This window comes from Prionailurus bengalensis, chromosome B4 (assembly GCF_016509475.1).
Source record: "Prionailurus bengalensis isolate Pbe53 chromosome B4, Fcat_Pben_1.1_paternal_pri, whole genome shotgun sequence".
Classification (NCBI taxonomy): domain Eukaryota; kingdom Metazoa; phylum Chordata; class Mammalia; order Carnivora; family Felidae; genus Prionailurus; species Prionailurus bengalensis.
Genome location: NC_057358.1, coordinates 17,896,779 through 17,919,747, shown reverse-complemented (window position 1 = coordinate 17,919,747; position 22,969 = coordinate 17,896,779). Strand labels below are relative to the sequence as shown.

At 36.5% G+C, this 22,969-nt stretch overlaps 1 protein-coding gene across 1 annotated transcript in view; it reads right to left on the bottom strand.

Moving 5' to 3' along the window:
- MALRD1 (MAM and LDL receptor class A domain containing 1) overlaps positions 1-22,969 on the bottom strand; it is a 792,972-nt gene that overhangs the window by 528,131 nt on the left and 241,872 nt on the right. Inside the window, exon 20 of the mRNA XM_043564232.1 lies at positions 9,267-9,354. Within this exon, the coding sequence (XP_043420167.1) occupies positions 9,267-9,354 (88 nt within the window). The remainder of the gene's footprint in view (positions 1-9,266; positions 9,355-22,969) is intronic.

Below are 22,969 nucleotides of genomic sequence, written 5' to 3'. Positions count from 1 at the left end.
TGGTTCCATGGGATATGTTTATGATAAAGATTATGACGCCATGGGGGGAAGAACGACACCACCCTTTTACTCCTGCATTCACAGCACAATTCCCAGACCACAGTACATGGTGGGTAGACAATGTAGAATGAGTTAACAGACAGGTGGAAAGATGGATGAATGGATGACACACTAAATGAACAGATGGACAAATGGAAGACTTCCAGAAAAGTAATGCTTAAGTTAAAAGTTCTTAGCTTTAAAGGATGATGAGTTACTGCCAAGATGAAAAAAAGGTACAAGGTCTTTTTGGATGATAAGAGAAGATTTGTGTGAAGGCAGAAAAATATACTGGCCTGTTGTTTTTTGTTTCACAAAACTGTGAGAGTTTGGCACAGAGAACATCTCGTGATAGAGTAAGAATGCGTAAGATAAAGTCACTAGATGTGGAACTAGACAATAGACAATTACCACATCATAAAGGGCTAAGTGGGTCCAATTTAGGGCTTGAAATAAATACAAAAACTGGTAGAGAAATGCCAAGGTATACAATTTCCACTGTAAGAAATACTTTTCTAGCATTAGTGTGAAGAATGATTTGCAGGTGGTTCTGACACGGAAGAGAAGAGCGAATCTTTTACTTTAATCCCAGGGAACTAATAAACCAAAGCACAGGATTTGGAGAAAAGAGCAGAGACCTGGGCAATATCAAACATCCAGTACCCAGAGGACTGGGGATTCAGGTGCTATTGGGAATCTGGGGAAAATCCAATAAGTAGTACTTTCTTTCTTAGCTCAAGTTTTGCAGTAATTAAGAGATAAGACTGAAGCAGATGGGAGATCAAAATATCAACTTGTTATGATAATGATATTAGTAATGATATTGATGAATGATAATGATTGATAATGAAATTGATAATGATGAAAATGATTTATACCTGTAGACAAGTGGTCTTTTAACGTATAAAACTCATGAAAGAAACAGCCTAGGTTATAACCTGTGCTGAAAACTTCCAGCTCTTCCTGTACGGAAGCTTACCATTGAGAACTACAGCAAGAAGCGAAGCAGATTTCATGCCCCCTTCAGCTAACTAGCTCCAAAAAGAAAAGAGGAAACTAAGAGGACAGGTATGCATGCCCAGGCCTTCCTTGCAAACTCAGCAATCCATTGTTGGCTTTCCACAACTGACATTAGGATTCACTCTTGGGTTTCATTTTACCCTTTTCCTCCCTCTCATCTATTCTATATTTTCTTCTTAATTTTGACAGTCATATTATGTCTCCTGTTCTATTTTTCTATATTTGGTTCCTCTCATCTGGAGATTTCTCTTTTTTAAGCTTAATTTAACATTTAAATAAATGCGTGTTTGACATTTCTAGGTGTATACAGCATCGTAGTGTTCAGATCACCTGGTCTGCCATATTATTAAAACCAGTTGCCATATTTGCATCCTTAGGCCTGATTTCAATTTAAATGAGGTAATAGTTCCCCTTAAGAAGATATCATGAACATGAGTGGATGTCTTAGAAAAAGAAGGTTGATGAGCCAATGCTCAGGAAAAACAGAGACAACTCATTTAGTCTATCAGAAGTGAGCCAGGAATGGTAGGTAAAAGGACCAGTACTGTAAAAAGAAATTGAAAGATCCTGAAATTCTTTGTCCTGTCCTCATTATTCCTTGTTATTCTGCCAGAATGAGTACATCTTAAAAACCAAGTAAGTCCAATATGTTTGTATTTAAGAGTAAACAGAGGAAGTGTCTCTTACTCCTGAGCCAAACTTTGGAAACGGTGGTGTTTATAAGTATGGAGTTGTGTGTGCCTGATTCCTTGGCATCTGGCATGCACAAGAAAAACAGAGGCCTGAAACATCGTTAGGCCAAGACTCAGTTTGGAAACTGAGGCATGCAAAGGACTGCAAGCTTTCTGACACATTCTCCGGCCTGTGAAGATGTCCCAGACTTTCATCTAAAGACCATGAAAGTCAACTTGTTTTACTCTGCAATGACCTCAAGCAGTATTTCCTAAAGTATCATACTCTAATTCAGGGGATACTAGAAATTACTTCATGTAGTATATGGATAAGTTTTGTTAATTTTTAAATATGAATTTGGAACAATTTTAATAGTGAAACATATCTAGAACAATAAGCCTATCTTAGTTTGGACTGCTATAACAGAATACTGTAGACTGGGTGGCTTAAACAACAATTTATTTGTCAGAGTTATGGAGGCTGAAATTCCAAGATCAGGGTGACAGCATGGTTGGATTCTCGGATTCTGGGTATGTCCTTTCATGGCTTTCTATACTCATGCGGAGAGAGACAGAGACAGAGACAGAGAGATCTTACGTCTCTCCTCTTCTAATAAGAGCACTAATCCCACCATGAGGGCAGCACTTTTCATGACCTACTCTAGTCCTAATTACCCCTAAAAGGTCCCACCTCCAAATACCATCACATTGGGTGTGAGGGCTTCAACATATGAATACTGGGAGCATACAAACATTCAGTCCATTGCAAAAGTTATGACAATTATTTTTAACCTATAATTGCTTAAAAGGCTAGAGTTGATGGCAATGATAGAGTTCAGTGTCTTTGAACAAAATACCACAAAAAACTTTGCATATTAAACAAAATTGCAAAGGTGAAATGTAAATGACTGAAATTTACACTAAGAAGCAGAGATTAGTCTGGTTTGAGCTGATCTTCTTCCACATCCCTAAGCCACAGGGAAACCAACTCACCTGTGCACCTGTCCTCATAAGTAGATGACTCAGGCTCCAGAGGGACTTGGAGTTCTTGCTCTGTGAATGCTTGTAGCAAGTATACTTGGTGCTACCCTAATGTAATCTTTCTGATAAAACAGATTTTCCATTTATTTTATATGAGACTCCATTCCCTACAGCCATTCCCATATTGGTAATTAAGAAAATAAAACCGATATTTTAACACTTCTAGTCCTTAATAAATTATTGCCAGCTTCAACGTACCATAAATGTGTGAACTTTTTGACTGATATGTCTAGTTGATCTTCATCTATCTCCAGGTAACAATGTCTACGGTTTTCCTGGGACTTCTGATGGTAAGATATATATTTAATTTAAAAAATCTAAAAGTCTACTTGAGGTTTAAACATGATCAATCTTCAGAAAATTTAAAAATCTGAAATATCTCCAGAGTAAAAGTGTATTTTTTTTTCTTTTGCACTGAACACAGTAATATAGTCCTACCCACAAGGCGAAACAACTACATTCAGCATAAACGTACTGAATGTCTGTATAAGGTCTCCTTTCCAGGAGTAGGTTTTGCTAAAAGTTAGCTATTCTTTGAATAGAATTTATAACAGCTATGTGATACACTGTTTGCCACATATTTTGGAGGTGTCTTTTTTCTCGTCTGCAACGACAAATCAGCTCTTTAGAAACACTGTTGCTTTCACCCATGCATTCAATGAAATTTTCTAGGTGGTACAAAGTATTTTCCATCTTTACAGACACTATATTGTATATCAAAGTGACTACAAATAGACTGAAGTAGTAGTTGAACAATTTTCAAGCTAAAATCTAAGTATTTTAACAGCCTTGTCCATTTTTGGTATTTAGCATTTCTCTCAAATAAAAGATGACAAAATTGTAAATTTTTAACTTTAAAATAGGTTAAGTTACTTAGTTGTCCAATTTCATTTTGTAGAAGCACAATTAAAATACTAAATTGAATGGACCACAGGCTTTGGCCAACTTTTTTCCTGTATATTTTCTATATATTTCTGTATATTGCTAATATTCCTATAAACTTCCTATATTTTGCCAGACTACACCAAACAAGCTAAAACCAGAATATTTAAGACTTCAATCATGAGTGTCAAATTTCTTTATGTTGCCTTGAAGTCTTTTATCAAACTGTAAATATTTCCAATAATTTGTATTTTTTCGGGGTATGTATTGTATTTCCTTCAGAAAAATATGGTAGAAAGACCTTAACACCAGTGCTTTTATGGAATGTATTGTTCTGAGGCAAATGTAACAAACACACCAAACAGCTTAATATTATAAGGTAAAAAGCGGCTGGGGAGATCTTAAAAGTGAAGACAAAAGTACCCATACTTTTTCCCTTACCTTTTCATTCCCACTGAAACAAACATGACTGTTTGCAGAAGGAAAGGAGCCCTCAACAAGCACTTATAGATAAAGCTGATGAGACACTGAGGTTAATGAGGAGGGATGCCAAGAATTCAACCAAATCAATCAGTTTAACAACGAAAACAACCAAAACCATTCAGCGGGTGGGAGAAGACATCAGAAAAATTGTGCTGAAGCATCCTACGGTTACTGTACCTTCTCAGTTTTAAGCCATCATCAGTTGCAAGACATGTCGCTGACTTAGTAACAATTTGCCTGAGAGAAATAAAACACTAAAATCTTGGGATGCTGATATTCATTCTAATAATTGATATTTGTAGTAAGTAATAATTCTGATAATGCGGAAGTCTAAATTTTTAAAATACGATGGATGAAAAGTGTTTGGGCAGTGTTTTTCCCAGTTTGTAAGCAGTATGTTGTGAAGCCATGTAGTTATGGCTTTAGTTTTACAAATAACCCAATTATCTCACAAATAACCCTGATGCAAGATAGAAAACTGTCATATGTGTTCTTCTGAAGGGAACACTAGTCTTGCTTTTCTAATGTAGTTTGGACAAAAGAAGAATGCAGAACAGATAATTCTTTGGGATACTTATATTTAAATCTGAATGTTGTCTGGCAACAATTCTTACTTGAGATCTACTCTGAAGATCGGATTCAAAGTGAGGGGATTTAACTTTGCCATCATTCTCCATTATTACGTACTCTGGAAATGAGTGACATCATCATACAATGATGCCAAAAAATTCACAGGATTCTATTGCATGGCTAAGTTTGTCTACTTTCCCTAGAAATATGATTAACTTTGCCTAAAAAGTCTTCTCTCCAGTATCCTCCTGGATTAGTTTTAAAACAAGAATCTATATTCATCAAAGTATTGAAACGAAGAAGGCACAATCCATAATAGAGAATGGATTTGAAAATTAAGTTAGAAACAACCAGAAGTTAGAAAAGGAGAAAGAGGTGACCTGGAAAAGCACATAATTGATGTTCTGGGAAAAAGTGAAAGGAAACTAATTTATAGCATACATACTTTGGGGGTAAAATTAGTAAAAGTTTGCAGTTAAAAAGCTTACCATTCAAGTCAACGCTGCTCTGAACCAAGGTAACAAGGGAAAAAAACAGAAGAGATGGGAGAAATATTTTGGAGACAGGTCAGCAGGATTTGCAAGTGAGCAGTTTTAAAGGGAATGTCAAAGAATGCGGTGGAATTTCAAGCCTGGGTTGCTAAAGAACAGTGATGTCATGAGAAGGAACAAGAAGGAATGAAGGAAAGAGGTTGATTTTGAGGGAACAGGTAAAAAAGAAATAAGTGACTCCTTATGGTCACTTTGAGTATAAAATAAAAGTTGTAGGCAATGAGCCAATCCACACACTGGGGGATCAGGTCAATATTTTGCATCTGTGTGTATGTGCTTTATAAGTTTTTGCTTTATTTTGTTTTATTAGCCAAGGAGGAAAAATGCTGTAAATAAATAATCAGTTTATATTGAAAACAAATCAACATCTGTAAGTGAATCTATAAGTGCTGATCCCATGTCAGCTAACAGGAGAAAAAAAACTGGTAATCATCAAGAGCAATATTTTTATTGACAATTTTTGCTTTTATTTTCATCTGATGGCAAGATTACATCAAATTCCTCTATGAAACCTATAGCTTCAACAGGCTTTGTGGTTTCAACCCCATGTTTCTTTTGCTATGAAGCCAATGTTAAAACCACACAGTTCAGGCAGCTTTTTAAAGTCCATATTTTTCTTCCAAAACTTGAACGAGAAAATCAGGACTCATGGTCTGTAACTGATATTTCTCATCTCTGCCCCTAGGTCTGGCAGCTCTTCTCCCTCTCCTTTGGAACCATTGGTCACAGAATCTGATTATCAAGATAACTGGAGTAGCAACAGGATCAACCCCAACTTGTTTTCCTTTTCTATATTCTTTCATGTTCCCCTCTGCCACGGGGGTCACAGCGATGCTCCATATGTTCAGAGTTGGAGGCCATTTGGGAAAACCCTGGTCACTAAAATCAAACACACTTAAGTGAAACTCCCATTCTTTCCCTCAACTGGGTATTTTCATCCAGGTCTCTTGTGCGGTTTAATTGTTCGTATCTATAAAGTAGAAATTGTATTCTCTTCCTTTAGAGGTTAGTGTATTTGATGTGTGGTATGCCAGCGGTTAGCACTGTGGTCCAAAGAAGCAGATGTACTTTGCCACTTTCTAGCTAGGTAGCCTTGGGCGGATGATCCCCTTCTCAGCTTGCTCCATAAAACTGGGATAACAGAACCATCAATCCTATCCAACATTTAATATCTCTTCACCTGCAAAGGACTAGACATTATTCTAGACTCTTAAAAATGTTAGAGGATTATATAAGATGATACATATGAGTGGTAAACTATATTATTGTGCCATTTATCAGCTCTCGCTCTCTCTCTCATAAGGACCGTCTGTATTCCCCACCCTTGCCAAGCTTCTTATTGTAGAGGATGCTTCCCCCTTGTTAGGCTTGCCCACATGACTTGCTCCAATCACTGGACATGAGCAGATATAATGCATACCACGTCTCACCAGAAGCGTTAAGTGTGCTTTCGTTTTTCCCACTCTTCTACTCGACAACAAAATGTCAGATAAGACCTTCATCCTTTAGCTTTGGTCCCAGATAAACACAAGCAACAGAAATACACAGCTTGAAACTCGCTCTATAGATTTATAAAGAGCTATGGACAAGAAACACATACTCTTTCCATTATTGTTTTATGCCCACCCACATAGTTGAGAGCAAAAATTAAATGCTTGTAGTTATAAGCCACTGAGCTTTGGCTTTCAACAAATCTGGCATATAACAGAATCCTGCATATAAAAATAATTAATATTCTAGCAATAATAATAAACTAAAATACATACCAAAGGCAATATAAAGTACTTCAAAAGATAAAGGCATCTATCTATCCACCCGTTTATCCAACAAATGTGTATTGAGTAATATTACATGCCAGATACTGTTTAAGTTTCTGGAGATAAGGCAGTGATCAGATAAAATTCCTGCCGTCATGCAGTTAACACTGTTGGGGAAAACAGAAATAAAACTATAAGGGTGATAGGTGTTATAGAGAAAAATAACACAGGGGAAGAAGAGAGAAAATGTCAGACAAGGAAGAGACTGTGAACTGTGTATGCGTGTGTAATGTAGTGTAGTGTTCAGAGAGGTCTTTACTGAAGAAGAAACTTTGGGGCAGATCAGAAAGAAGTAAGGAAGGGAGTCAAGTGCATATCTGGGTGCAGCACAATCCAGGATGAGGGAAAAGAAGGTGTAAATGCCCTGAGGCACAAATGGACTAGAGTGTTGAAGGATTAGCTAAGAGGCCTTGTAGTGGAGAGAAGTCAAGTGGAGGCACAGTGGTAGAAGGCGAATTCCAGAAGGGATGAGGGGACCAGTCATGGAAGCTACTGCAGAAGTCTGGCTTTTGCTCTGAAGGTGATAGGATGTCATAGGTAGACTCTGAAGACAGGATGACATGGTCTTATCTAAGTGTGAAAAAGATCATTCTGCCTCCTGTATTGAGAATCGATTATACAGTTCAGGGGTAAAAGCAGAGATCATCTAAAAGACAATCTAACAATCCATGCAGAGACGATGGTGGCTGGCACTAAGGGAAGAGTACTAAGAAGTAGTCAGCTTTGGATATATTTGAAGCTAGTGGCTAACCAGATTTGTAATGAAAGTAAGCAACTAGAACGAGGCTGTCATTTACTGAGAGAGGGAGGCATGGAAGAATGGCAGGATCGAGGGGCCAATTAGTAATCAAGAATTTACTTGCAGCCATTGAGAGATGAGGGTAAATTGTTGAATTCTGATCTCCTTTTTGCTGGCTTTATCCAGGGAAGGATTTGGCTTTCTGCAGAGCTCTGTGGAAACCACTGCACAGAGTAGTTAAAGCCATTAAACGTGCCAGGATGATGAGATAGAGGAACATAGCTGAGTCACATGTATACAACCAAGAGAACTGGAATCGGCCCCCCGATGATGTCTGGGAGAGGCTGGTGCCCTTCTGACCAATAACACTACAGTGATGGCTCAGGGATGAAGGTGAACTTTTCAGCACTCAAGCGTGCTCTCTACATGGATTATTGTGACTGATTTTTAAATTAACATGCTTCTGATCCCTTCAGGAAGGAAACTGCTCCCTCTTGCCATGCAATTTAAGAGCCTCCAACTCAGCACCACGATTATCCACCAAGAGCTTGATGCCCAGTCCTATTAGAGCACTATGCACTGGCCTGGAATGTGTTTCGCCCAGGGTGTTGGTTTTAGTTTTATTTGAGTTTATCATAGCTTGTTTTAGGCTATTTTCCTTTATCGTCTTTGAGGTGTCTACTAAACATCTCAATTGAGATGTTAAGTAGGTAGGTAGTATAGAAGTGTGGATTTCAGGTTAAAGGTTGAGGATGGAGATATAAATATGGGAAACATATACTTGTTTTTAAATAAAAGAAATGTGTGATACAGAGAAGAAATTGTTCACAACAATCCTTAGGCATATTTCACGTAACCTGACAGTAAAACATCTCTGAAGGTAACTGAGATTAACACAGTCTCCAAAACAATGTAATTATAAGGCAACCAGTTTGGGTTATTATAATCCCTCAAATATAATGATGTTATAGTTTAGCTTCAGATGTGATTTCCTAGTGTTTTCCATGTGATGAGACATAAGCAGCTGATTGAAACCTCTGTACTATGTTTGCAAAGTTGTTAAGACTAATTACCAGCAGATTCACAATAATTTCTCCCAGGGTTAACAGATTAGAACAGAAGTGAGGGTATATTTAGAAAACTTACAGAAATGAAATACTGATTTCCTTGATAGTTTTTTTTTTCATGTAAACAGTTTTGAAAATGCTCATATATTAAAATATTCTTCCTGGGGCACCCAGGTGACTCAGTCAGTTAAACACCCGACTTTGGCTAAGGTCATGATCTCATAGTTCATGGGTTTGAGTCCTCTGTCAGGCTCCGTGCTGACAGTGCAGAGCCTGCTTAGGACTCCTCTCCCTCTCTCTCTCTGTCCCTCCCAAATTCGTGCTTTCTCTCTCTCTCTCTGAAAATAAATACATAAACTTAAAAAAAATTAAATATTCTTCCTTACCAGGGTAAAGGGTACAATCCATGAATGACAAATCATCAATTGCAATGTCTCCGGTGAAGCCATCTCCTACTGAAGCCTCCACCAAAATCTAAGAAAAATATAAGAAATTGGTTGATATTGTGAAGGATTTTAATTTATGGAAACTCATGGTAGAAAAAAAAATCAGAATTTACTTAAACAAAATTTTCTTCTGAACCACTAAAAACAAAAATTCCAGTAGTATCTATTAGTAGGCACCTTGGCTCTACCTAGATGCTTCCAGTAACAGGAAGCTCCTTTGCTTCTTGGGCCCATTAGACCCATGAAGCCCAGCGTGTTTCTGGCGATTTTCTGAAACTATAACATATCAAATGTATATCTACTTCCCTATAACTTTCAACCTTTAGTTCTAGACTTGCCATATTTTTTCATGATCCTTTAAGTATCTAAAGGCAAATCACAGTCTCCTCTTCCCACCTTTGCCCAAGGAGTTCATCTGTTTCCAAGGTTAAATCTCCTCATTGTTCAAGAAATCCAATTTGTGGCCACAGGTACTTGCTAGAACGTACATTCTTAAGACTTTAAAATTTTTCCCACGCTGACCTTATTCTGTAACACTTTATGAAACTGGCTAATGGTTATTAGATCTCCTTCAGAACCACATTAATCATGGGGAACTCAGATGACATCTGTGCTGTTACAGGAGCTGCAATTCCACCAAAACTCCAGTAAAATATGAAATACTGACAAACCACTACAGTATATGGCAGATTGTGATTAGGGCTGAAATTTACTATAATAGAATTAATCATGATAAATTATTTTAATACTTATGCAAATTCAGTTGCATACTGAATAGGAATCCTGCTATAGTTTAATAAGGAAGAACTTCAAGCAAACTCAAACTTAAAAAACATTTTTTCTTCCACTGTTATATGAATATACATTTCTGTTTTCCTTTTTCCTCACAGATGCTATATGTAGAAGGTGAAATTTTATTTTTTTTAAATTCTGTGCTTCTATTCAAAGTTATCTCACATGATTTATTGATGTCTCACTTGGAGAAAGTTTTATTTTTATTTATTTATTTATTTATTTATTTATTTATTTATTTATTTTTATTTTTTTTCAACGTTTATTTATTTTTTTGGGGACAGAGAGAGACAGAGCATGAACAGGGGAGGGGCAGAGAGAGAGGGAGACACAGAATCGGAAACAGGCTCCAGGCTCTGAGCCATCAGCCCAGAGCCCGACGCAGGGCTCGAACTCACGGACCGCAAGATCGTGACCTGGCTGAAGTCAGACGCTTAACCGACTGCGCCACCCAGGCGCCCCAAGAAAGTTTTAAAAGATCAAATTACTGACCCCAAACCTCTTGACATCTTCCCCCAACTTCCTAGTGTTTCTTGAGAACTACCAGAATTTTCTCCGTAATTTGTCAGTAAGGAAATCAATCAACGTGGGAAAAGTTTATGGATCCAACTAATGGGCAAATATAACCCACCTAATATTGCCTGAGGAACATTTATTTAACAGTGCTATCCACAATCATGAATCAAAGAATAATACAGGCCAGGAAAACAAAAATGCAGAAAGAATACTCAGTACGAAATCATACAATTATTCTAATAAACTAAAAACCAGCAGTCAGGATTTAGCAGAACACACTGTAAGAAAATATTTTTTGTTCTATTAAAAACAAAGACTGCAGTTGGGTAAACAATAGGAAAAAAGCATATGCAAAGACTGATTACTAACAAATTCCCTGGACCACTATGTCTATCCCACTGCAATACAACATAGGACATTGTAACAAAGACTCAGAAGATGCAAGAAAATGGAAAAATTGGGTAAATAATAAGAAACACTGCCTTTGTTATACTGCTCATGAACAGAATAGCTTATTGAGAAAGGATAGAAAATTGATATCAAAATCTCAAGGTTTATGGAAAGTACCATTCTAATACATAAAAATATCTGTAAGCTAACCTGGGGGATATACACATACATAGCTCCACATGAGAGTACGGGCTCAACTGTTCCAAAGTATTTCTTTTTTTGCCATTATGTAGCCACAAATTTAAAAACTGGGCCATTTGAGGGGCACCTAGGTGGCTCAGTCGACTGAGCAGTTGAGCATCTGACTTCGGCTCAGGTTACCATCTCACCCCTCGTGCTCTGTGCTGATAGCTCAGAGTCTCGAGCGTGCTTTGGATTCTATGTCTCCCTCTCTGTCTGCCCCTCCCCCGCTCACACTTTGTCTCTCTCTCGCTCAAAAATAAATGCACATTAAATTTTTTTTTTCTAAATGGGCCATTTGTGAAAATTACAAATTTTCTCATTTGGGGGCCGTACCAGGTAAGCAGCATCTGAATGGATGCTATTTGCACAAAGCTTTTTTTCTGGAGTTCATTGTATATTACGTGAGAAGCATTTTGAGAGTGCTTGTCTCACATTTAGATACCAATAAGATACCCATAAGAAGACACAAAAATAATTTGAGGCAGAAGACACTTGGGTCTTGCACTAAGACACAATGTAATCACAATTTTTGCCAAAATATATTCAATTTCTGAACGCTCTAAATGTTAGCATTCTTGAGAATAAACAATAGCTTCCACTCAAAATACTAAAACTCTCAGTTTGTATGTATATTTGCAGTTCCAGCCTCTTTTGAATATTAAATTAAGTCAGCCATTAAAAAAAAAGCCTATTTGATAACACATCACATCTTGAGAAAAAGTTACGAATGTTCAAGCTTAATTCTACCTTTGCCCTATATTAAATGTGGTCTTGCAAAAAGCTTGGCATGTTAGCCTAGGAAACTAGTCCTAAGAAAATAGTCACACAAAAAAAGAACAAACCCAAGTGTCTCTGTTCTGGAAAATTCACTTTCATTTCTGGTGTTTTTCCCAGAATAAATGGAAGGATATTAAAACACAAACATTATTGTATGCAGGGCGGTATTGCCATTTTAGAAATCAGAGAAGCCACATTTCACTCTTAAGTGCCATTAGTACCTTACTGAATTACTTAAAGGGCAACTGAAAATTCCAGTTTGGTCTAAATGACCCGAATTATCTGTAGAGGCCAATTCTATTTACATTAGAACTATCACTGGCTTGGAAATTTTGTAAAGTCATCCAGCCCTTCTAAGTTGTTCTTTTCATGGGCTGCCACATCTAGATGCTCCAACTAAAGACAGAATGGCCTTGTCAACTACATTGCAACTTTTAGTTTTACTATAACCAAAGATTAATAAGGGTCTAAAGACTTGCCTGAACTCATCTGTCTCTATATTTAGGAATCTCTGAATTACTGACCAAACGTTTTAAATGATCTGGAAACTACTGTCATTGTATATGTGTAATACACAATTTAATCATAATCTTACTATAATATTTTCAATTTACTGACACATATATGTATATATGTGGGTGAATTAACTCATAAGAAAGAAAAAATGGCATTAACTCCCCCTGACACCTACTACTTTAGCTATCCTGTGTTTGTAAAAAGAACACAAAATTCAATAATATATCAATTTTTACTATAATGCATCTTCAGAAAGACTTGAAAGAAAGGACTTCTTCTTTGAAATTAAAATGTGTGTACATACAAACACACACACACACACACACACACACACACACACACACATACACCCAACATGAAGCATCTAGAACTCCAATGCATTGTTGATGGGAATTTAAAATGGCACAGCCACTTTGAAAAATGGTTTTTCAGTTTCTTTTAAAATTAAATACACTTCCCTATAATGTGGCAATCCCACACATAAATATTGCTTATCCAAGAGAAATGAAGACATACCAAACAAAAACCTGTTCACAAAGTTTATAGAGCTTTATTTATAATCTCCAAAAGCTGAAAACAATCCAAATATCCCTCAACTGGTAAACAGTAAGGCAACTTATGGGAAATCTTTACAATGGGATTCCACTCAGCAATAAAAAAGAAACAAACTAATGGTACATATAACAACAGCTGTGAATCTCAAAAGCATTATACGAAGTGGGAGAAGCCAGACACAAAAGGCTACGTGCTTCATGAAACCATTTATACAACAATGTAGAGCAGGAAGAACTACGGATAAAGAAATCAGATTAGTGTTGCCAGGGGCTGTGTGGGGAGGAAGGTCATTGATGACAAAAAGGAATGGGGAATCTGGGGGGATGATGGAAATACTGTCCTAGTTGTCGTGGTGGTTACACAAGTGTGTAAGTTTGCTGAAATTCATAGAGCTGCTCACCTAAACAGGTGAATTTTAATTACATGTACTATACCAAAATAAACAAATAAAAACATTTATTCTATACTTATTGCCATAAATCATCATTATCTTAAGTAGTATTTTCACTGTTTCCTAAATTGCTAATTTCATGCATGGCATTTTATAATTAGCACATAGTAATCCCAAGTATCTCAATGTATTTTTAAATTTAGCTATGAAAATTCTCTTGCTATCCACTAATAATTTTCCAGAGAGTATCTTTTTTTCCTTACTCTTCTTAGTGATGCCCACTTATTTTCATTTACTATTTCCATAATTACAAATGCAGAAACAAAGAAAATGAAAGATATTATAAAATTCTCTTTTCCCATGTATTTTATAGTTGACTAACAGCTGAGGTAGCCAAACTCCTATAAACTCATTCAGACAACTCACCAATATTTTACCACATAACCTATAATTTTAGGGGCTCATAGAAAGCCACTTTAGGATCCCAAACTTTCTAGGCTAATACTTAGGGAAATAGATTCAACATAAAAAAGGGTTTTGTTTTGTTTTGTTTTGCTGTCTTTGTTTTAGACACAAAGATGAGTGGGGGAAAGGGGCAGAGGGAGAGAGAGAATCTTAAGCAGGCTCCATGTTCAGAGGCTTGATTCCATGACCCTGGGATCATGACCTGAGCTGATATCAAGAGTCTGATGGTCAACTGACTGAGCCACCCAGGTGCCCCAACGTAAAAAGGTTTTTAAATCATTGTTGGAGTTTTTATATAACCTTGAAACTAAACTCTATGAAATAAAACTTAGATTTCTGCCTGGCAAATTTTACTTTTCTGAATCTCTTTCCTTGTATGTTTCTGGCCACATCACATACAAAAAAGTGCAAAATAATTCGAGTTTTCCAATTTGTGTATTTGTATATACATGTGAAAACCATTTATCATTAGACATGGGCCACAAAGCTCTAACTAAATTGTGTATACATTGAACACAGAAATGGATAATAAAAAATAAAATTACGGCACTAGCAGAGATGAAATAACATGCTGGGACACAGGTTAGTAGGACAAGCACTATAAAAGAATTACTTAAAAGAAAACATCTGATGTCTGACTCATCTGTGTAAGACCCTATTTGGGAAAAAAAATCATGGCAAAATTTTTGTTGTTATTTTGGCTTTTCACCGTATTTCTTATTACCATATTTTACCATATTTCTTCTGAGCTAATGTCAGGCAATGTCATATATGGCCTGCTAAGATTTTTTTATTCGTCAATGACTGTGTGCTTTGGTATTATGCCAAGTGTTTCCATGGTAACCAAAAAGAATTAAAAAAAAAAGTCCATCCTGCTGGTTTCTCACCATCTAGGACAGAAAAGACTAAATGGTGACAACTAGGGTGGAAGGAAGCAGGGGTGCGGGAAGCGGGGAAAATGGGTGATGGGCATTGAGGAGGGCACTTGTTGGGATGGGCACTGGGTGTTTCATGTAAGTGACGAATCACAGGAATCTACTCCCAAAGCCAAGAGCACACTGGATACACTGTATGTTAGTGAACATGACAATAAATTATACTTAAAAAAATAAAAGGAAAATGAAAGAAGAAAATTACTAATCGACATGAAGTTTTGGAATTTATTAGGTCCTTTATTTATCCATGCGACCCTTTTTTCCCATTTCCATAGATGATTATTCACATACAGCTTAGAAGGAAAATTTTGAGTTTAGGAGATTGCCACTTTTTTATAATTAGAGTCTAGAGAATTCATAAATTGAACCTTAATTTTGAGAATCTTCACATCAGGTAAGATATAAACGAAAGTCTTCAGGGAAAACTGACGACACTTTAGGAAGATTTTCTTAAAATAGGAAGCAAAGCAACATGCTCCTGGGTCGAGAATACTCATTTCAATTCTACCCTAAGGCAAGTATTTTACTTTTGATATAAAAATCTTCAAAAATAGGGTCTGAAATGGAACTGCTGGCAAATTCTTGGCTACAGAGTTGCTATTTGGTACAACCATAATGACTTACATGTTTCTTTGTGAAGGACTTGAAAGCACCAATAATAAAGCTCAGTCTTATAATTAAAAACAAAAACAAAAACATAACTCTGAGGCTGAGTGTCAGCTGTCATTTATTATTTAACACCTGACCGACTTCCGATTCCTGTCCCTTGCCTGGTTCCCATAGGCATCTGAGTTTGCAATTCCTTGTGCATGTTAGGTCAAAGACCATGAAGGATCTGAGAGGTTACCCTATTTGCAGACTAACAAGGCAGTCTGCCACTGTTTCATAGACACATACCAGGTCCTTGATTTAGAGGGACAGCAAAGAGCACCAGCCAGAAAAATACCTTCCACTGGTTCCGCAATTCCCAGGGGCAACGTGATGATGCCCAGGTGTCCCCTCCACGTGAAGTGGGTAGTACCATAGAGAAGGATCCCAGACATTAGGAGCCTAGCTCTTGTAAACTGCTGGTACACCTGCTTCTCTTCCACTCCAGAGAGATACGATAGGAGGAAGGAAGAGAGGATGCTTAATCTGGAATTAGTGAGCAAATGTCTCAGGGTAAAAGCTATTCACTCTTTACTCAGAGGCTGAGCTGTGAAGAACATAAGAAATCTATGGAGAATTATCTTACAACAGTGAAGATGGATGGTTGCTACACTGCTGATACATTTAATTTGCGGAAGCACCATGACTCCCCTTAATGTATGTGTAAATTAAAATGTTTGTATCAACTCAGCCTCCTTTTCTCTTACATAATGCCTAATTTCATACTATTTGGAACAAAATGGGCATAATTTGTTGTAGTATTCCAGAAAAGGCCACCCACTTGCCGTTGGCCTAGCTCCTTTTACACCCACAGTATCTTTTCCCGTCAGAGCTTCTGTTGTGTTGAGAGTAGAGATTAAAAAAAAAATCAAGGAAGGAGAATGTGGTTGAGGAAATAAGGTCATTCAAAATATCATTCATGTTTCTTTATTTAGATAGAATTCTTTCTGTTACTCTTGAATGAAAGAAACAGAAACCTTAAAAAATAATTTCTAAGTATTCAAGTCATATGAAATTGATTTGCTTTCCATGGTCGTGAAAGGGTTGGCAAACTACAATTATTCTGATACATTTCTTTCCAGGTAGTTTCAGATGTACAAAAAGGGCCAAAATTTGGGTGAGTCCCCCCTCCTCCAATATAGTCGCCTAATATGCCTCAGTTTAAAAAAGAGAAATGTTAATCAGTTTTAAACAAATTTGCTACTTGACACTCTACAAACCCACATGCTATTTTAAAGTATCCTCCAGAGACTCATATACCATCCAACCCATTTCACATCTCATCTATTATTTGAAAGAGGACAAATGGTACTCAATTTCTTCAGTCCTAAGAATTTATGGAACCTATTGGATTGGAGGTTACAAAGAAGCATTTAATTGAAAATAGCCTGGTCGATATTAGAGAGAAAAAAGTCAAGAAGGTTTGGAACTATTAATTTAAAAGTTCATGAAAATAGGTTTTTATCATTTAAAAATGATACAATATGTATAATAAGATTTTAATAGAATGCAACACAATACTGTCCTCGTGACTGGTTCATACATGCCAGAGTGAAATTCTCATTTAAATGGCATAGGTCTAAAATTCATAAATGCTATTTTTTACCCAATAATCAGGCAAGTTTTTCATCCCCTACACCACTAGAGATAATACTTAGAGGAAAATAAGTGATGCTGCAATTTATCATTTTAATATACAATGTCTTTTTGCAACACTAGTCACCTATCCCTCATTCTTCCTGTGTGAAAGGAGGCTCCAAATAATAACCCCTACTTCTATGTGGCAATTTAGAACTGACCCAGGCCTAAAGCAACAAAAATTAGGTCACAGATTAAAACCCAAACGATAACCCTCATTTACCTTTTGCTTTGGTTTAATATCCCATTAATACTCACCTAGTAGTTATTGCGAATTAAAAATCCTATTTCAATGTTACTTCCTCAGAGAAGCCTTTACACAAGCTCAAGAAATTTCCCTTTACAAATTTCTCATAACTTTTAATTGTATCAATATTTGTACATTTAAATGTTTGTCTCCTGTAGGAGACTTGAGGGACGGGCTTCATGAGGTTCATTGAGGACACACAGCATTGTAAACACACTTAACAAGTACCGGAATATTTTTAGGGAAAAATGCAACTTCTAATTTCAACTGAAATTACTGATGTTATTCAATGCCATCCCTATCAAAATGCCAATGGCATTTTTTCATGGCACTACAACAAAAAATCCTAACATTTGCATGGAACCACAAAAGACTTGCAATACCCAAAGCAATCTTGAGAAAAGAAAGTTGGAGGCATTACACTCTGTGATTTCAAACTATACAACAAGACTACAGTAATCAAAACAGTATGGCGCTGATACAAAAATGGACACACAGACCAATGGAACAGAATAGAGTCCAAAAATAAACCTACACTTATACAGTCAATTAATCTTTGACAAAGGAGGCAAAAATATGCAGTGGGAAAAAAGACAACCTCTTCGATTAATGGTGTTAGGAAAACTGGAAAGCTACACATAAAATGAAACAGGACCACCTTGTTATACCATGTTAAAAAGTAAACTCAAATGGATTAAAGATTTAAATGTAAAACTAGAAACCATAACATTTCTGGAAGAGGGCATAGGCAGTAAGCTCTTTTATACTGACCTCAGAAATATGTCTTTAGATCTATCTTCTCAGGCAAGGGAAACAAAAGCAAAAATGAGATTATATCACACACATTGCACAGTGAAAGAAACCATCAAGGAAATGAAAGCTCAACCCACTGAATCAGAGAAGATGTTTGCAAATGAAATAACTAATAAGGGGTTGGTTATTATCCAAAATATATAAAGAATGCATACAATTCAATACCCTGTCCCCAAAAAATCTTTTTTAAAAAATGAGCAAAGGACTTGAATAGGCATTTCTCAAAAGATGACAAACACATGGTCAACACACACATAGAAAGATGCTCAGGGTCACTCATCATCAGGGAAATGCAAATCAAAACACCAATAAGATACCACATAACATCTGTTGGAATGGCTATTACTGAAGACAAGAAATGACCAGTGTTGGTGAATATGCGGAGAAACCTAGGGAAGGAACCCTAGTGCACTGCTGGTGGAAAGCAAAATGATACAGACACAATGGAAAACAATATGGAGGTTCTTCAAAAAATTTAAAATAAAACTACCATAGGACTCCCTAATTCCACTTCTGAGTATTCATGTGAAGAAGATGAAAACACTAATTCCAAAAGATATACATACCCCTATGTTCACTGTAGCATCATGTACAATAGCCAAGGTATGGAAGCAACCTAAATATCCATCAATAGATAAATGGATAAAGAATATGTGGTGTGTATATGTATGTGTGGAATCTAAAAAAAAAAAAATACAGATAATAATCTGGTGGTTGCCAGAGGGGAGAGGGTGGGAGATGGGTAAAATAGAGGAAAGGGATTAAAAGGTACAAATTTCCAGTTATAAAATAAGACAGAAGGATGCAATATACACCATAGAGAACATAGTTAATCATATTGTAACAACTTTATACAGTGACAGATGGCAGCTAGATTTATCACGTTGATCACTTTGTAGTGTATATAAATGCTGAATCCCTACGTTGTACACCAGAGACATAATAGTGTATGTCAACTATATTTAAATTGAAATAAAACTATTGATGTTACTCATAATGTAATACCATACTGCCCACATGTTTCACATGACACATGATTATCATATAAACAGAAAAGCACAGTACATATTGATTTGTCCTTGTATTTCACACCACATATCTAAATTATAGACAAATTCTGCTTCTTTCTTCTTTTACAACTCCCTATATCTTTCCCTTATTTACACAGCCTTGTTCCCAGATTCCAATTCAACTTCTACCTGTATTTGTATAGCTTTCTTATGCTTTTCTCCCTTTTCCATTTCTAATGCAGATATATCTGCACTTCCAGGTTCTTCCATTTAACCTTCAGTCATTTTGGAATCATTACTTTCTTTCTGTAATAGTATACATTCCATTTGTTACAGGGATTTTATTTCCATGTATTTGTTAGCTGTCACAATTGCAGACAGTCTTGCAACTTTTTTTTATTCTATAATTTTGGCACGTAGCATCTGGAATCCAAAACTCTTATTTTCTATTTAAATAAATGAGACCCAGAAGGTTTAAATAACTCACCCACAGGTCCACATATAGACTCTGTTGGTAAAATGATGTCCAAAACGTTCACAAAAGAGTAATTCTTAACTAGTTTTAAAAATTCAAAAACTTTACTCAAAATTTAACTTTTCATTTTTCTTTTTCCCTTTATTAGGCTTCTAAGTTTTGTCTTGTTTTTGTTTTTGTTTTCTGTTTACTAATCAGTGACTGATAGGAATTAAAGAACGGGGGATCTATGAAAATAATACAAGATCAATTTAGATAGTTCTTTGTATCTAGATAATTATTAATTCTGATTACAAATTTGTAACAACTGAGTATGTAGCACTGTTGCCCTACTAATATAATGTCTTCCAAACATGTCATACTTTAATTTTCATGGTACATTATATTCATTATGTATTTATACTTCAAAGTTCTACCATAGATGAGATTTCCTCTACACTATACTTAAAAAACCAACACTTTTTCCAAGTTAGATTTTAAAATATAATGTTAGTTAAAATAGTAATTGCTTTTGAAACCAATGCTTTGAATTACATTCTTTCTCTCTAAAAACGTAATACGCCATTTGCAACATAGCTTTAGGTGTTTGCCACTATTAGGCGCACAGGCACTTTGCAGATGCTCTTAAAATCTGATTTTAAAGTCATCTTTATTACCGACATGTGGAAATATGAGTAACCATCCCAACTATTTATTGCTGAATAGATATTTGAGAGTATTGGGGTTGGTAAATTTAACATAATGGGCATTATGATGTAGCTTCAGCAGGGGGAATCTAGTTCATCAAAATCCCTCATTTCACATATATTCATGCTTTGGCTAAAATATATAATGGACCTCACTAAACCACAGAATGACAAGAACAACAGACAGGAATATCCACAGCTGTTGCACACCCTTTCACACAGTAATTAAATATCCCTTCCTAAATGCTTGGAAAAGTGGATAATTTTAACTACAGAGACCTAGAGTAAAATCCACACTGTATTTTACATCCGGGAAGTCCCTGCAACCCAAGTGAAATAAAAATAAAAAGCAGATATCAATTTCTGACAAATTAGTATGTTACTTCCCCTTGAACACAGGGAATTCGTTATCAAAACCTCTGTGACGGCACTTTCAGGTGGGTCAGCTGGATGGCCCTTTGTCCCAGTTCTGCTTGAGGAAAATACCCAAGCACAAGACACCTCGGCTTCAACTGATGGGAAATAAGCCTGAATTCTCCTTTGTTCTCTATTTTGTTCTTCCCTCTGGTGGCCAGTCTCTACCCTGGGGCTTCTTTTCAAGAGAACGAGTTAGTGTCCAGCAGTGTTTCAAATAATAATTTACTTTAGAGTGCCGGGTCGGAAATCCCAGATCAATTTACATCTGGGTTTTCTCCTTCATACCGAGCCACTCCATAGCCGAAGAAAATAAACACTAAGGTCTTGCCAGCCTTCTCTCAATATCTGCGACTCAGTACAGTCACCTTGAGTCTGGTCTTTAGTGACCCAGGCATTTGTCACAGAAAAAGAATAGAACCCAAAAAATGCCAATTTATTAATATAAAATTTAGCAGCATACCTGGCAATGTGCCTCAATACCTATGTCAGCTGGTCATCAAATAAGGTTTTCAGGAGAGGAAATCAACTTGAACAAAACCAAGACCAGAAGCATGTTTAGTGTGCATACAGAGTAGAGGGAAGGTGGTGTGGAATATTCTGGAGAGACCATACCAACAAGCTAACACAGTTGTCCACCTGATTGAAAGGCATAGCATCCTTTGTGTAGCACGCAGATAAAATCTTCACCAGTAACAGAAGCTTGTATTAGGAGTACAAAACATCAGGTTATTATAATTCAACTATCTTCCATTAACTAAATCTAAGTCAGTGTCTTTTTAAGGCAATTAAGAGAGAATATAGGCCCCTTGATGCCATTTGAGAGATAAGCTAAATGGAATAATCACATTTACAAGTTATCTCCAGGTACTTTAAAAATAGACTCAGACATGAAAATAACCGTGGCTCCTAATTTAGACATCATTTAATCCAATATTTCCTAAACTTGTTTTACCATCAGAATCACTAAGGGCTTTTGTTAAAAATACAGATTCTTAGGACTTCCCTCTGGAGCTTCTGGTATGATATGTGTAAAGACTTTCTTAAAAGAAAATATCAGATGGTTCTGATAATTAGGAAAATTTCAGAACTACTAATCTAATCCACATTCTGTGTTTAAAAGGACAAGGTAAATTCCTAGAAAAGTTAAAGCCCTTTGCCAGATGAGGTGTTAATATGCATTTTATATATGTATGTGGGTATGAATATAAACACAGACAAATGCCCTAGAGACATAGTAGTCTGCCTTATAGTAGAGATAAGACATAGTATAAGAATGCCTTTTTTTTTTTCATGTTTATTTATTTTTGAGAGAGAGAAACAGAGAGTGAGCGGGGTGGGGCAGAGAGGGAGACACAGAATCCAAAGCAGGGTCCAGGCTCTGAGCCGTCAACACAGAGCCTGATGTGGGGCTCAAACTCACACGCTGTGAGATCATGACCTGAGTCGAATTCTGACACTTGACAGACTGAGCCACCCAGGCGCCCCAAGACTGCCTCTTAAACCAGATTTTTGTCCATTCAATCATGTTACCAGAAAGCATATATTATGCACAGATTTATTTATTGCTCAAAAGGATTTTTTTTTCTTTTTCCTAAACTCTGGAGGATTCCTAGTTGTATCTTGTAGCCTCTTGTATGCCAACTAAAGCCTTAGGAGAAAACTGTTTTCCATTTAGATAAGCTCCCTGTTCAGTTTCTACTACCTAAGAATCCATTCTGTTTTCTCTAGTTCTCCACTGCTGCCTATAGTATACCTAAAATAATAATGTCTCACAGTGAGCTCTTAGCATTTAAGCTTCTAAGGAATAGAAATCTCCTTTAATGACAACATTTTAATACTGAAACAAAATTAGAACACAATATGAAAGCTACTTAATATAGAATTTATTTAGATGTGCTTTTCATTCCCAAGATTTTGAAGGTACATTTACTTATACTATGCTTCAAGCTCATGGATAGAAATCACAAGTTACCGAAATGCTAAGTAAAATCAGTTGAGAGACCATCGTCACCACCCGGGTCCTGATCATCCCAGCTCACTGTTCCCTGAGGAAGGTACAGATGACAGGGACATTTCACACCCAAGGCTGCAATAGTTTCATAAGTGCTAAGGAAACCAAGATCCAGAAC